Genomic DNA, 13,611 nt, shown 5'->3' with positions numbered 1-13,611 from the left:
TGCCCAGTGATTTCGTTTATGATGCTTTTGGAATCCTGACTACATTAAAGGTGTATCATATTAACCTAGCAGATAGGGTCTTGCTTATGGTAATTAAAGGTTAGGAGACTAGTTACATTAACAAATCTCAGGACTAACATAGGAAAAAGAAAAGCAAACATATTCAGCATAGTTCTTTAGTCACTATCTGATCTGTTTTGGCATTTGAAAGTGCCAGTAGTTGGCTCAGTTTAGCTTTGTTGTTACACTTTATTTTGATTTATCAATATCTACGACAGATTTACATAAAACAACAGCGTGATCTGCAGTTTCTTCATTTCAATGTCGAAAATTCTCAGGAATTAATACAGATATATGACTCAAAGATGGAGGAATCAAAGGCCCTGGAATCCAGGTAATCTTAGTATGATGCTATTAATATGATCTTGTATTTTATTCCATCATTCAGTCAATATTTGTTAAGTACCTGCTGTGGGCCAGTACTTAATTACTGTTTGGTGGGTCGTAGGGAATAAATATATGTGAGCTAATCCTGGGTGGTAGTGAGAATTTTAGGCATGATCTTAATTTAACCATTTGATTAAATTCATTAAGCACATTATTTGTGTGTTTGTCGTGTAGAAGGCTTTGAGCTAAAGTAGAAATTACAGAGATGAATCATTTATTCATTCATTCAGCACTCAATATTTTAGGCACGGGCTAGGAATAGGGAAAAGGAAGATATATTGGGCATGGTACTTGCTTAAAATAATGCCAAAGAATGGTATAAATAACTGCAGTAGAAGTTCAGCTGAGGGTGATCTCTGCTCTCAGCTTGATTTTCCCATTTTCCTTGTTAATAGGAGGAGACGTCTACTCTTACCTGTAAAAGGCAGTGTGTGAATTAAATTGGTTTCTGTCAAATTAAAATATAAATATATGAGGTCTGGTTTAATTTAACAAGCATACAACTGCCCCACAGTTAAATTGAGTCCACTTTTACAAGCAGAAATGGTACAGGGAGTCATGGAAAGGAACAGGAATTTGGGGGGTTCCCCATCACGGCACGTAGGAGCAGAAGCTGGGCTGGATGACGCAGCTCCTTTCCCCGGAGGATGGAGTTCAGGATGGGGGTGGTCAGAGCTGCAGGGAGGGATGTAGGGAGCAGCTGTTGCTACAGACAGTAGAACTGGGGACTCACCCACACTTTGCTGCATTTGCTGTACTCTTCTTCGAGGTCTTTTGCTGGGGGTTGTTGCACCATTGCTCTGTATCCCAGCTGTATGTGGCTGCTACCCATAAACACCAGACCAACCCAGCGACCTCTTGCAGGCAGAAGCCCCTAACCTATTGGCTCTTTTTCCTTTTTGCACTGCATTTCCCCTGGGAGGTACCTGGGCTGGATGATTGAGGTTATTCTTTAAGAACATAAAGTGGCTTATCCCATTCTAGAAGGAGGGATTAGAATCATACAGATTAGAACACCTGAATAGGTGTGACATGAAAAACTTTGACAATTTATTAGAAGGTTTATCACAGTGATTTTTATTTTATGCACATGTGGTGTCACTTTTACCTTAGACCAGTTTTCAATGTATAGATACATAAGTATCCAGCAGACAAATGGGATGGTCATGAATGCAGTATGGTGAACACATTTGGCACTTTCCAACTTATCGTTGTACCTTGACTCTCCCTTGCCTTTCAATCCTGACTTTACGTCTATTTAACTGTGAATTAGGAAGAGAAATAACAGATCAGTCAACGAGTATTTACAGAACACTTAGTGTATGTTAAAGGCTGTCTTAGGTTCCAGGAGGATTAAAAATGCTTCTACATGTGAACAAAAACCTTAAGAATCTTTTTTTTTTTTTTTTTGCGGTACGCAGGCCTCTCCCGTTGCGGAGCACAGGCTCCGGACGCACAGGCTCAGCGGCCATGGTTCACAGGCCCAGCCGCTCCGCGGCATATGGGATCTTCCCGGACCGGGGCACGAACCTGTGTCCCCTGCATTGGCAGGCAGACTCCCAACCACTGCGCCACCAGGGAACCCCTTAAGAATCTTTTGACAAAACTTTTATATGTATGAAACAGTGAATGATACAGTTATAATAGGAAATGTGCTATCTGATTAATTAGATATATATTAATATATACAGTAAGATAATGATTTGCAGTATGGAGAGTCAGTGCAGTGGACATTAAGGATGGGAAGAGGGGAGTGGCTGTGGTGGTCGCAAGACCTCCTGGAGGAGGTTGGGCTAAAATTGGGCTCCGAAGAATATAAAAATTCTACCTCATATTTTCAACTCAGACAAATGGGTCTTACTAGGGCTTAGCTCAGCTGATGAGGTTTGAGTGAAATATTTAGAACGACAGTATCAAGTGTATCTTATAACTTCCGTTTTTTGTAATGCCACCATAGCAGAGAAATGTGTTTATCAGACCTTGAAAATAACCACCTAAAAGTCGATTTTAAGAGGGAGGACAATCAGAAGTCACTGGTTAAGGACCAAAAATTTGAGACCACGTTGGTTCAGCAAAATAAGTCAGACGAGAGCTCTTATGATGTACGCAAAGAGAAGAAACTCCAGGTTAATCCTTCATTTGGGGGAAAAAGTGTAATTGCTATCTCATCTCTATTTGCCAAAGACTTAGTGGAGAAACAAAAGTCTTGGTCTCTGGGAGGAAAAATCCAGACTAAACCCGAAAACAAAAGTACATTTTGCAAGGTCCACGCAAAATCACCAAAAGGTAATGGAGCTGGGATTCAGAATGAAGAGGAACAACTCTCGGAAGCATCAACATCTGGATCCGATGAAAAGTGGCATGACGTCAGCCTTTACCTGGGCCTGGCCAACTGTTCTGGTTCAAAACAACCAGAAAAGCTAGATGTCAAATGTCAAGATCACCTGGAAAGGTCTGGAGTCTCATGTTGCCATAAAAGCGAAGCCTGTCTGGATGAAAGTGACATGTGGGCATCCGAGTGCTGCCACCCGAGTAACTTCATAATCGAAGCTCCAGGCCACATGTCTGAAGTGGAATGGATGAGCATCTTCAAGCCTTCCAAAGTGCAGAGAATCATGCGCCACAAATCGGTGTGCACTTGTTCGGAAAGTGCCAGTGGAACCAAACACAACTCCTCTACAAGGTCAGTCTCGTTTCATGTTTGTAAACACCCAGGGAGCCTACTTACGGTTTTGAGAAATATAAAAGGGCTGCAGTAGCCACTTCATGCCAACTGTGAAACGGAAAGCAGTATTTAGAAACAGAAATTGCGTTTGACAAACCGTTTCCTCTTTTCATCACAGGGTAGGCTGTTGAGGTTTTGATTGTACAGAGACTGTATTGGACCAGTGAGAAGTTTGTGCCTAGGACAGCTTCTGAGGCAAAAGTTTTGCTTAAAAACAAAGCCAGTTGTCATGAGCTGAGCAAACATGTTTTATTTTAAAACAAACGGGGAGGTCACTTTACAGGGTAGAATGCAGCTCTGGAGCATTCCTCAGCCAGGATCCTTTTGAATCGATAAGCCGTTTCTTTCATGTCCAGATTACATTCCCTAGACCCCAGATAAGACATTCTTTTTGCCCCCATTGGCTTATTTACACATCCAACTGCTTTGGCCTTTGTGTTCACTTTACATTTCCCAAACTTTCTTACTTTTAAAAATCATGCAGGAGAAAGAATATTTGTATTTAATAAGCTGGTAACAGTTATTGGTTTTTTTTCCCCAGTTTTATTGAGATATAACTGACATACAGCACTGTATAAGTTTAAGGTGTTCGGCATGATGATTCCAGTGCATCAGGAAATGATGACCACAATAGGTTTAGTGAACATCCATCATCTCATAGAGACACAAAAAAAAAGAAAAAGAAAAAAATATTTTTTTTCCTTGTGATGAGAACTCTTAGGATTTACTTTCTCAACAACTTTTATATATAATCGACAGCAGTGTTAATTACATTAATCCTACTGTACATGAAATCCCTAGTTCTTATGTATCTCATAACTGGAAGTTTGTGCCTTTTGACCACCCTTATCCAACTGGTTGTTTTTTTGTTTGTTTGTTTGTTTGTTTTTGCGGTACGCGGGCCTCTCACTGTTGTGGCCTCTCCCGTTGCAGAGCACAGGCTCTGGACGCGCAGGCTCAGCGGCCATGGCTCACGGGCCCAGCCGCTCCGCCGCATGTGGGATCTTCCCGGACCGGGGCACGAACCCGTGTCCCCTGCATCGGCAGGCGCACTCTCAACCACTGCGCCACCAGGGAAGCCCTCAAGGCCCTTTTGACCTCTGTGGCTTGAAATGATTCAAGTGACTCCCTGTTCTGCCAGCAGAGGCATTTGCCAAGGCATCGCATGACAAACGCGTGATTAAGTGGAAAAGATACTGATGTTTTCCTGTTTTTCCTTAGATTATACGAGCTTATGTACCTACTTCATCATCTGACTAAAATGGTCACGTTTATACCACCATTCCATTTGCCGTGCAGGGGTTTACATGTGGAGGGGGCCACGGCCTGCTCTGCCGGCCTTACAGGGCCTGTGGGAGGAAGAGGTTTCCAGGGCCTCTTGCTCTCAGCTCTGCTTTGAGCCCGGTGTTAACAACACACCAGAAACTTAGCTACATGTGTCTGTTCTCTAACTACTAAGACCCTATGGAAGAATCAAGGACCCACAACAGTGCCATTCTGCTTTCACAGAAGGACTTGTAAAAGACCATTAACAAAAATCAGCCTCACAAACCAAAAACCTAAAATCTTCAAATGTTTAACCTTGTGCTGTATTCAGTTTTTTCCTCTTTTGGATGATCCCGTCTCTCACACCTTCTTTTCTTTGCTTTTTTTTGTGGGTGTGGGGAGGAGGGCAATTCTCTCTTCTGTAGTTACCCTTTAACGAAGAATTTGGTTTTAATTCTTACTGCTAAAGGTATGCATTCATTTATAATATTCTACACAAATATTCTGCTCAAGTCTCTAATGTTCTATTCAAACTTGAGCTTCATCATCAGAAAAGAAAACACTTTTTTTTTTTTGTCCTGTTGAGATACTTTCATGTATAACAGTATTGGTGATGTGTTTGCTGTTGTTTCAAGATGCCTGTTTTTGTTTTGGTTTTATTATTCACAGTGAGTTGATCCAGCAGTCCCACTGTCTGGGTTCTTCAAAATCTGCCTTAAGAGAGGATGAGAAGTTGATAGAGACGGAGTCCTCTTCTGATAAAAAGAACTCATCTAAGATTTTGTTAGTCAACAAAGATGCAGCATTGCCCAGTGAAAAGGTTTGTATTTCACTTAGAAATACCCAGCTTATTCAAGCAAGACTTCTCCCCAGCATACTTCTAATTCTCCTAGAGCACTACTGTTAGTGTGCTTAATTTTGGCTATTCTTCAGGTTTTTTTTTTTTAATTATAGGACTTTAATTTATATTACATAACTGAAGTCATAATTATTTACCTTCTCTTTTCTTTAAATATCCTATAGATAACTTCAGGTAGGATGCCCTCAGGCCCTCCAGGTGATTGATGTATCTATTTTTAATAAATATTTTAAACACACAGAAAATGAAAAATACAAGTAACTATGTACTTACATTCGGATTTAACACGTTGACATTTTGCCATGTTTGCTTTATTTTTCAACTTGCTAAAGAAATAAAATGTTACAGATAAAGGGTAAGTTCATGTGCCATTCTGCGTGTGCCTACCCTCCACCCCCACCAGTTAACCACTACCCTGAAGTTGCGTCCATGCTTGCTTTATGCTTTTATGTTTTACATAAAACTGTATACTTAAGGGCAGGAATAGAGACGCAGATGTAGAGAACAGACGTGTGTGCACGGCGCCGGGGAAGAGGGAGATGAATTGGGAGATTGGGATTGACATATATACACTACCACGTGTAAAACAGATAGCTAGTGGGCACCTGCCGTATAGCACAGGGAAGCTCAGCTCAGTGCTCTGTGGTGACCTAGATGCGGGGGGGAGGGGTGGGGGGAGGGAGGAAGGTCCAAGAGGGAGGGGATATATGTATACACATAGCTGATTCACTTCGTTATATAGCAGAAACTGACACAACGTTGTAAAGCAACTATACCACAATTTTTAAAAAATTACTATTGCTTTGTTTAAAATGTACATGAATGGTAAACTGCTGTCTATATCCCTTTCTGATGTGATTTTCCAGCTTTGTCAGTGTTTTGTGACCTTCATCTGTGCTGACACTGTGGACCTAGCCTCTTCATTTTGATTGTTGCTTGATGTGCGGTCCAGTGATTGAATAAACCGCAGTGTGTCCACGCCCCTACAGACAGGCAGTGAGGTTGTGTCTACAGTGTCGTTATTGTGGATAAGCCAGTGTTTCCAACATGAATGGGGTCCCCCTTGCAGGTGGTTCGTAAAGAAAATAAGTTCAAGTAAACTTAGTTATTTTTGGTGTTATTTTGGGAAGATATCCGGGTTTGAAATCAAACTCATCTGGGTTCAAGTCCCGGTTTTGCTTTGTCTTAGCTCAGTGACGTTAGTACAGTTATTTAATTTCTTTGAGCCTCAGTTTCTTCGCCTGCAAATATGCAATTATAACATCACAGTTGCTTTGTTTAAAGGGGATATTGTAGGGCCTGGCCCCTAATGGGTATTTGATGAGTGTTAGTTCTCTTTGTTCAAAATTGACTGCACCGGGCTTCCCTGGTGGCGCAGTGGTTGAGAATCTGCCTGCCAATGCAGGGGACACGGGTTCAAGCCCTGGTCTGGGAAGATCCCACATGCCGCGGAGCAACTAGGCCCGTGAGCCACAATTACTGAGCCTGCGCTTCTGGAGCCTGTGCTCCGCAACAAGAGAGGCCGCGATAGTGAGAGGCCCGCGCACCGCGATGAAGATTGCCCCCGCTTGCCACAACTAGAGAAAGCCCTCGCACAGAAACAAAGACCCAACACAGCCATAAATAAATGAAATTAAAAAAAAAAAAAATTGACTGCACCAAGTGTTGACTAGAATCGGGAGCACCTGGGACTTTTGTTCACTGATGGTGGGAATGTAAATGGTAGAGCCACTTTGGAAAACACCTGGGTACTTTCTGTTAAAAAACTACTTTAAAAAAAAATTAAATATACACCTACCATATGACCCAGCTGCTCTACCCCTAGAGAAATGGAAACATATGTCCACATAAATATTAAAGCAGCTTTATTTGCACTAGCTAAAAAACCTGGAAACAACCCAAATATACTGCAGTAGGTGAATAGATAAACTGTTGTATATCCATACAATGGAGTACTTCTCAGCAATAAAAAGGAATGAACTATTTAGACACATACAACATAGGTAAATCTCAAGATAATTATGCTGAGTGAAACAAGCCAGACAGACAAAAGTATGTAACGCATCTATATAAAACTCTAGAAGATGCAAACTAATCTCTGGTGATTGAAAGCAGATCAGTAGTTGTCTGGGAATGGCGAGGAGGCACTCACAGAGGCAGGAATTCCAAAGGGCCAAAGGCATCATGAATGCGACCCATGTTCATTGTGGGGATGGCTTCATGGGTGTGTACTCATGTACACATGTACGTAGGAACTCATCAGATTGTACACTTAATTAATTTAGTTATTTTGGGCTGCGTTGGGTCTTCGTTGCTGCACACAGGCTTTCTCTAGTTGTGTCGAGCAGGGGCTACTCTTCGTGGTGGGGCACGGGCTTCTCATTGCGGTGGCTTCTCTTGTTGAGGAGCACAGGCTCTAGGCACGTGGGCTTCAGTAGTTGTGGCACGTGGGCTCCGTAGTTGTGGCTCGCGGGCTCTTGAGCGCAGGCTCAGTAGTTGTGGCGCACGGGCTTAGCTGCTCCGTGGTATGTGGGATCTTCCCAGACCAGGGATCAAACCCATGTCCCCTGCATTGGCAGGTGGATTCTTAAGCACTGTGCCAAAAGGGAAGCCCCTGTACACTTAATTGTACAGTTAATTGTATGTCCACTGTGGAAAACTCACAGATTGTACACTGTGGAAAACTTTTTACACAAAGTTGAAAATTAAGTAAGAATAAACACACTAAGGCATATTTCCACTTATTTTTAAAAGCTAACAAGGCTTTAGTGTTAAAGTTGCATTTTTTAAGTATTTTGACCTGGTAATTACAGCCTTGGCAAGTTGACTTAAGAGAGATAAACAATGCCTAGGATTCTTTTATCACATGGATGTTACTTAATTAGTTGTAGTAAGTTCTGTTTAAGTCAAATTATTTAGCAAAGTAGGTTCTAAGAAATAAATGGAATTTGGTTCTTCTAGTGTTTAATGCCCTGCTTTGATATGTAATACCTAAAGTCCAATGTTAATGAACAGTTAACATTTGTGTTTGTTACATTGTACTTGTAAACATAAACAATGAAAAGTGCTTCTTGATTTCCTGAATGCTTGAAGTGTGTTGTTTTCCCAGGATGATTTTTCTCCCACCAGCAAGCTTCAGCGTTTGCTGGCAGAATCCCGTCAGATGGTTACAGACCTGGAGCTGAGCACGCTTCTCCCCATCAGCGCTGAGAATCTCAGCAGCAGCGCCAAAAAGGTACGTGGTTCCTTTTCTTTTGACCCCACCTGCAGTATCCAAACACTCCAGTCGTTGTGCGCAAACGTCCCTTCCGTTAGAATGAAAGGGAAGGAGGTAGCAGGTTGGGTTGAAGGAGGAAGAGAAAGTCATACTCAGGTGTCGCCACACCCAGACTGCCTCCTTCCAGTTACCTGGGCACAGGCACGTACATTCTGGGGGGTTTTTAAAAAATAGTTTATTGTAGAAAATTTCAAATACAGATGTAGAAAGAATCCTTCCAATCGCAGAGCTTCAGGAACCATCAGCTTTCTGCTGTTTTGTTTCGTCTTCCCCCATCCTTACCTGTTTTCTCCTGAAACATTTTAAAGCAAATCCTAGACATCATTTCACTCATATGTACTTCATTCTGTGGCTCTAACAGATAAGGACTTTTTTCACATCGTCTAATATCATCTAATGACTAGACCACGTCAAGGTTTCCCCATTTATCTCAAAAATGTCTTTTTACTGGTTATTCAAATCAGTACTCAACCGAGGTCCATACTTGGCGCTTGGATAAGTCCCTTAAGGTCTCTCTTAATCACTAACAGTTCCTTCTCCTTCCCTCCCTTTCTCTTTCCTTCCTTCCTTCTTCTTCCTCCTCTTTCTTCTTCTTCTTTCATTGTTTTTTAATGCCATTTATTTGTGGAAGAAACACTGGGTCATTGTCCAGTAGAATTTCCCACGTTCTGGGTCTTGCTGACTCCATCCTGTCTGTTGTTTTATCCCCCAAATTCCTGTAAACTAGTGTTTCCATCTGGCAACTTGATTAGACTTGGGATCAGTTTGGGGTTTTTGTCTGTTTTGGGACGACGCCTTCCTGGGCGATGCTGTCTACTGCCTAGTGCATTGTATCGGGAGGATCCTCGTGTCTGGTTGTCCCACTTTTGGATGTCAGGCTTGATGGAAGTTCAGGAGGTTGTCAGCCTGAGCTTTTTTATTATAGAGTTTCCCTAAAGTTCACTTAAGGATTTTAGCATTCCTTGATTTTTATGACTTAGATCTGTTATTTCATGAGGAATTGCAAAACAGTAATCTCCTAAATTTATCATTCTTCGGGGAGTGTTTCACACGTTAATTCTAACTGCCTTTTTTTTTTAATACTACTCTTTCTTTCTTTCTTTCCTTCTTTCTTTCCCTCTCTCTCTCTCCCTCTCTCCCTCCCTCCCTCCCTCTCTCTCGCTCTCTCTCTCTCTTTCTGGCTGCGTTTGGGTCTTCTTTGCTGCGTGTGGGCTTTCTTTAGTTGTGGTGAGCAGGGGCTACTCTTCGTTGCGGTGTGTGGGCTTCTCATTGCAGTGGCTTCTCTTGTTGCGGAGCACGGGCTGTAGGCGCACGGGTTTCAGTAGTTACAGCACACAGGCTTGGTAGTTGTGGCTTGCGGGCCCTAGAGCGCAGGCTCAGTAGGTATGGTGCGTGGGCTTAGTTGCTCCACGGCATGTGGGATCTTCCTGGACTAGGGATCGAGCCTGTGTTCCCTGCATTGGCAGGTGGATTCTTAACCATTGCACCACCAGGGAAGTCCCTCTAACTGCTTTTTCTGAGCACAGGAACCTTTCAGTAGCAATGATATAAGTTGCTTTGGAGATTTTATAGCCTAACATAAATAGTGAAAAGAACGTTGAACTTGAAATCAGAATACTTGGGTCCCAATTTCCTAATCTGTAAAATAAGAGCTTGAAACGGATGCTTTAAGATTCCAGGTACATTACTTGGATGTGCTATGGGCATAGTTAAAGGTATTTGAAGGCCACTGAGTTAAACTTTTTTGTATCCCTGACCAAAAAATCTAAAATTAAAAAGGTCTGCAAAACACTGAAATACCTTTCTTTTTAAATAAACTTCATTGAGGTGTAATTTATACTATCTCAGTCAATAAAGACATTTTATTAAGAAGGTCTTTAGGGCTTCCCTGGTGGTGCAGTGGTTAAGAATCTGCCTGCCAGTGCAGGGCACACAGGTTCGAGCCCTGGTCCGGGAAGATCCCACATGCCGCGGAGTAACTAAGCCCCTGCACCACAACTACTGAGCCTGTGTGCCACAACTACTGAAGTCCATGCACCTTGCGCCTGTGCTCCACAACAAGAGAAGCCACCACAATGAGAAGGCTGTGCACCGCAATGAAGAGTAGCCCCCACTTGCCACAACTAGAGAAAGCTCACGTGCAGCAGTGAAGACCCAACGCAGCCTAAATAAATAAATTAAATAAAAGAATGTCTTTAGTGCCTATATACTTGTTCTTTAATGAAGAACTGGTATAGATCACTAGTTCAATAAGTTTATTTAGCTCTAATGTATATTAATGTATGTGTACATTACATATATGTACCAGTGTAACCAACATCCCAATCAAGGTATAGAACATTTCCATCACCCCAGAAAGTTCCCTCATCCTCTTTGGAGTGAATCTTCCCTTACTGCCACTCTAGGCAGCTACTGATTTGACTTTTATCGTCAGAGAATAATTTTGCCTGTTCTAGAACTTCATATAAGTGCAATCATACACTTAAGATACTCCTTATCTAGCTTCTTTCAATAGAATTATTTTGAGATTCATCCATGTTGCTATGTGTATCAGTATTTCACTCCTTTTTATTGCTGATTAATATTCCATTGTATATGAATAGACCATGGTTTGTTTATTTGCCTGTTGATGGGACATTTGGGTTGTTTCCAATTTTGGAGTATTATAGATAAAGCTGCTATGAACTTTTTTTTTTTTTTTTTTGGCTGTGTTGGGTCTTTGCTGCTGCGTGCAGCCTTTCTCTAGTTGTGGCGAGCGGGGACTACTCTTTTGTTGCAGTGCGTGGGCTTCTCATTTGCGGTGGCGTCTCTTGTTGTGGAGCACGAGCTCTAGGTGTGTGGGCTTCAGTAGTTGTGGCACGTGGGCTCAGTAGTTGCGGCTCACGGGCTCTGGAGCGCAGGCTCAGTAGTTGTGGTGCACGGGCTTAGTTGCTTCGCGGCATGTGGGATCTTCCCGGACCAGGGCTCGAACCCGTGTCCCCTGCATTGGCAGGTGGATTCTTAACCACTGCGCCACCAGGGAAGCCCCATTACACATCTATTTAAAAATTTATTCCTAACATTTTGTTTATTGATGCCATCATATGTGGTATTTTAAATTTCATTCTCAAATTGTTTGTTGATGATATAAAGAACTATAATTGCCTTTTATAAATTGCATCTTTGCTTCCTGGGCTCTTTGGTGGGGCTGATGGCAGACTGTGGGAGGGCTCACGCCAAGGAGTACTCTCCAGACCTTCTGCTGCCAGTGTCCTGGTCCCCATGGTGAGCCACAGCCACCGCCCGCCTCTGCAGGAGACCCTCCAACACTAGCAGGAAACTTGCACAAGCCTCTTAGATAGCCTCATCCACTACAGGGCAGACAGCAGAAGCAAGAAGAACTACAATCCTGCAGCCTGTGGAACAAAAACCACATTCACAGAAAGGTAGACAAGATGAAAAGGCAGAGGGCTATGTACCAGATGAAGGAACAAGATAAAATCCCAGAAAAACAACTAAATGAAGCGGAGATAAGCAACCTTCCAGAAAGAGAATTCAGAATAATGATAGTGAAGATGATCCAGGACCTCGGTAAAAGAATGGAGGCAAAGATCGAGAAGGTGCAAGAAATGTTTAACAAAGACCTAGAAGAATTAAAGAGCAAACAAACAGAGATGAATGAACGATACAACAACTGAAGTGAAAACTACACTAGAAGGAATCAATGGCAGAATAACTGAGGCAGAAGAACAGATAACTGACCTGGAAGACAGAACGGTGGAGTTCACTGCCGCGGAACAGAATAAAGAGAAAAGAATGAAAAGAAATGAAGACAGACTAAGAGACCTCTGGGACAACATCAAATGCAACAACATTCGCATTATAGGGGTCCCAGAAGGAGAAGAGAGAGGGAAAGGACCAGAGACAATATTTGAAGAGATTATAGTTGAAAACTTCCCTAACATGGGAAAGGAAATAGCCACCCAAGTCCAGGAAGTGCAGCGAGTCCCATACAGGATAAACCCGAGGAGAAACACACTGAGACACATAGTAATCAAATTGGCAAAAATTAAAGACAAAGAAACAGTATTGAAAGCAGCAAGGGAAAAATGACACATAACATACAAGGGAACTCCCATAAGGTTAACAGCTGATTTCTCAGCAGAAACTCTACAAGCCAGAAGGGAGTGGCATGTTATACTTAAAGTGATGAAAGGGAAGGACCTACAACCAAGATTACTCTACCCGGCAAGGATCTCATTCAGATTCGATGGAGAACTCAAAAGCTTTACAGACAAGCAAAAGCTAAGAGTATTCAGCACCACCAAACCAGCTCTACAACAAATGCTAAAGGGACTTCTCTAAGTGGGAAACACAAGAGAAGAAAAGGACCTACAAAAACAAACCCAAAACAATTAAGAAAATGGTCATAGCAACATACATATCTATAATTACCTTAAATGTGAATGGATTAAATGCTCCAACCAAAAGACACAGGCTTGCTGAATGGATACAAAAACAAGACCCATATGTATGCTGTCTACAAGAGACCCACTTTAGACCTAGGGACACATACAGACTAGTGAGGGGATGGAAAAAGACATTCCATGCAAATGGAAATCAAAAGAAAGCTGGAGTAGCAATACTCATATCAGATAAAATAGACTTTAAAATAAAGAATGTTACAAGAGACAAGGAAGGACATTACATAACGATCAAGGGATCAATCCAAGAAGAAGATATAACAATTATAAATATATATGCACCCAACACAGGAGCACCTCAATACATAAGGCAAATGCTAACAGCTATAAAAGAGGAAATCGACAGTAACACAATAATAGTGGGGGACTTTAACACCTCACTTAAACCAATGGACAGATCATCCAAAATGAAAATAAATAAGGAAACAGAAGCTTTAAATGACACAATAGACCACATAGATTTAATTGATATTTATAGGACATTCCATCCAAAACCAGCAGATTACACTTTCTTCTCAAGTGCACACGGAACACTCTCCAGGATAGATCACATCTTGGGTCACAAATCAAGCCT

General features: G+C 42.0%; 1 protein-coding gene across 13 annotated transcripts in view; it reads left to right on the top strand.

Annotated features, from left to right (window-relative positions):
* The window catches only part of CCDC62 (coiled-coil domain containing 62), a 45,320-nt gene that overhangs the window by 19,112 nt on the left and 12,597 nt on the right, over window positions 1-13,611 (top strand). For all 13 annotated transcript variants that reach the window (XM_081253089.1, XM_081253088.1, XM_081253085.1 and 10 more), the window contains 4 exons: window positions 279-394; window positions 2,405-3,130; window positions 5,108-5,258; window positions 8,407-8,532. In XM_081253089.1, the coding sequence (XP_081109215.1) occupies window positions 279-394; window positions 2,405-3,130; window positions 5,108-5,258; window positions 8,407-8,532 (1,119 nt within the window). The remainder of the gene's footprint in view (window positions 1-278; window positions 395-2,404; window positions 3,131-5,107; window positions 5,259-8,406; window positions 8,533-13,611) is intronic.

Source organism: Mesoplodon bidens (genome assembly GCF_964165515.1).
Source record: "Mesoplodon bidens genome assembly, chromosome: 13".
Taxonomy (NCBI): domain Eukaryota; kingdom Metazoa; phylum Chordata; class Mammalia; order Artiodactyla; family Ziphiidae; genus Mesoplodon; species Mesoplodon bidens.
Note: the sequence above shows the minus strand (reverse complement) of the source record. Positions and strands in the feature narration are given on the sequence as shown.